The sequence below is a fragment of the Vollenhovia emeryi genome, unplaced genomic scaffold, assembly GCF_000949405.1.
Source record: "Vollenhovia emeryi isolate VEMERY1.0 unplaced genomic scaffold, V.emery_V1.0 DF939570.1, whole genome shotgun sequence".
NCBI lineage: Eukaryota > Metazoa > Arthropoda > Insecta > Hymenoptera > Formicidae > Vollenhovia > Vollenhovia emeryi.
The window spans coordinates 31275-33079 of record NW_011966796.1 but is presented as its reverse complement, the minus strand read 5'-3'; the positions used below and the strand labels follow the sequence as shown (position 1 = coordinate 33079).

The 1805-nt window shown below is 39.6% G+C and overlaps 1 protein-coding gene across 1 annotated transcript; it reads left to right on the top strand.

Annotated features, from left to right (window-relative positions):
* The first annotated feature begins 6 nt into the window (after positions 1–6).
* On the top strand, positions 7–1213 carry LOC105557202 (acyl-CoA Delta(11) desaturase-like). The gene is made up of 2 exons (XM_012004386.1): positions 7–65; positions 179–1213. Exons 1-2 carry the CDS (start codon positions 40–42, stop codon positions 549–551), a joined length of 399 nt encoding a protein of 132 aa, XP_011859776.1. The 5' UTR covers positions 7–39; the 3' UTR covers positions 552–1213.
* The last annotated feature ends 592 nt before the right edge of the window (positions 1214–1805 follow it).

Sequence of the window (1805 nt, the reverse complement as noted above, 5' to 3'; positions counted from 1 at the left end):
GTAGTGAACGGAACTTGGTTGGTAAATTCCGCGGCCCACATGTGGGGTATGAAACCGTACGACACGTAAGTATCATCGAAGATCCGCCTATGTCGTTTATCCTATTGTTCGTATTTCAAGTCGTAAATCTGCGAAAACAGAAATCAATAAGACAAACGTGTTCGTATTTTTGTCGTAGCTCCATTAGTGCCACTAACAGCTATGGTGTCAGTTACGTAGCTTTCGGCGAGGGCTGGCACAATTACCATCACGTGTTCCCATGGGATTACAAGACCAGCGAATTAAACAACTATGGCTCAAACTTCACCTGTGCTTTCATCGACTTTTTCGCCTGGCTCGGCTGGGCGTACGATCTGAAGACCGTGGGACATGACTTAATAAAGAAACGCGCAGCCCGAACAGGCGACGGTTCGATATATGAGCTAGAGGGTGATCTTAATGATGAACATCATCATACGCAAGAGAAAATGATATGGGGATGGGAGGACGCTGATATGTCAGTGGAGGATAAGCTGGCAGCGGAGATACTCAACAAGGAGTCCCGAGATTAAAATCCTCAAAATTTTTGACGTAGCATTACAGTTGGAATTACGTAGAAAGTGTCGTCCGACAGTCGTTTGGTTGTACAATAGTTATGTATGGTAAATGCATAATGATATCGGTGATTAACGGTGAAAGGTTAACATATATCGTTATACATGTAAAGTATCGTATTTATCTGTTATAGAGGTTTAGTATTTACATGTATGCTTTTAATGATTGCGTATGTCTCTGGCAAGTAATAGCTCGGCCATTACACTAGGTGCTCGTATTGGAGATGGCCATTTTGTTAAAAGATAATGGAGAAATGCTACCATGCATATTTCACGGAAATTAATAACAGATATATTAATATCTATATCAATAAGTTCTCAATTTTAACAAGAGGTTATCTGCGATGAGTGCGGCTAATATATTATACTATCCGAACATACCTGTCAGAGATGTTGATAGTATATCTGTTGAATATGTTCCATGTTACAAAGTCCTGTGGTACATTGTGCAATAGAAATAGAATTATTATTACGCCCGATATAATGAATCAGACTTGAAGACGGAACTGTCTCCTTGGCGATAGATGTTATTAAAACAATCGTTCGTTGATTTGCAGCTGAGCTTACGTGTACGAGCCGCTGTAATATTTCTCTGTGAAATAAATGGCGTTAGTGTAAAACGTTGTCGCTCTTTATTTTCTTTAAAATAAAAATGGTGAGGTATGGTAAAATGATTTGCGCGAATTTGCGAAAAGATTGGCCAACGGCAGCTCGACTGTGTGCGAAATTGCATTGTACGACATGATTGTAACTATTGTCTCCCAACCGTCGAATCCGTTCGCCTCGGTTCGACTATAAAACGGCGGCGTCCATTACGCCTTGCCAATACCAACTAGACCGAAGATACCGTCGTCGTGAAGCCGGAGTGTGTATGCTTGACGAGAAAAAGGCGACACCGCGTTTCCAATAATTGTTAATCTTATACCGTCGTTAATTTTATACGCGGCGAACATCCTCGAAATTCAGCGCGACATCTCTACTACAAGTCTTTCACACGTAGGGGAACCCGGGACATAACGGGAACGCTAAGGTTAAAATTAATTTTAAACAAAATGAAAATACATAAATGAATTATTTTTTTACGAAAATTTTCTTTGAAATGTCTACTATAAGAAAAAAAATGGTTTTACTGTGAAAGAATAGTTTAAAAGGACGAAATTTTTATTTTATTGAGATCATGACTTAATCTGATTATCATTTTATGCGGGCCAC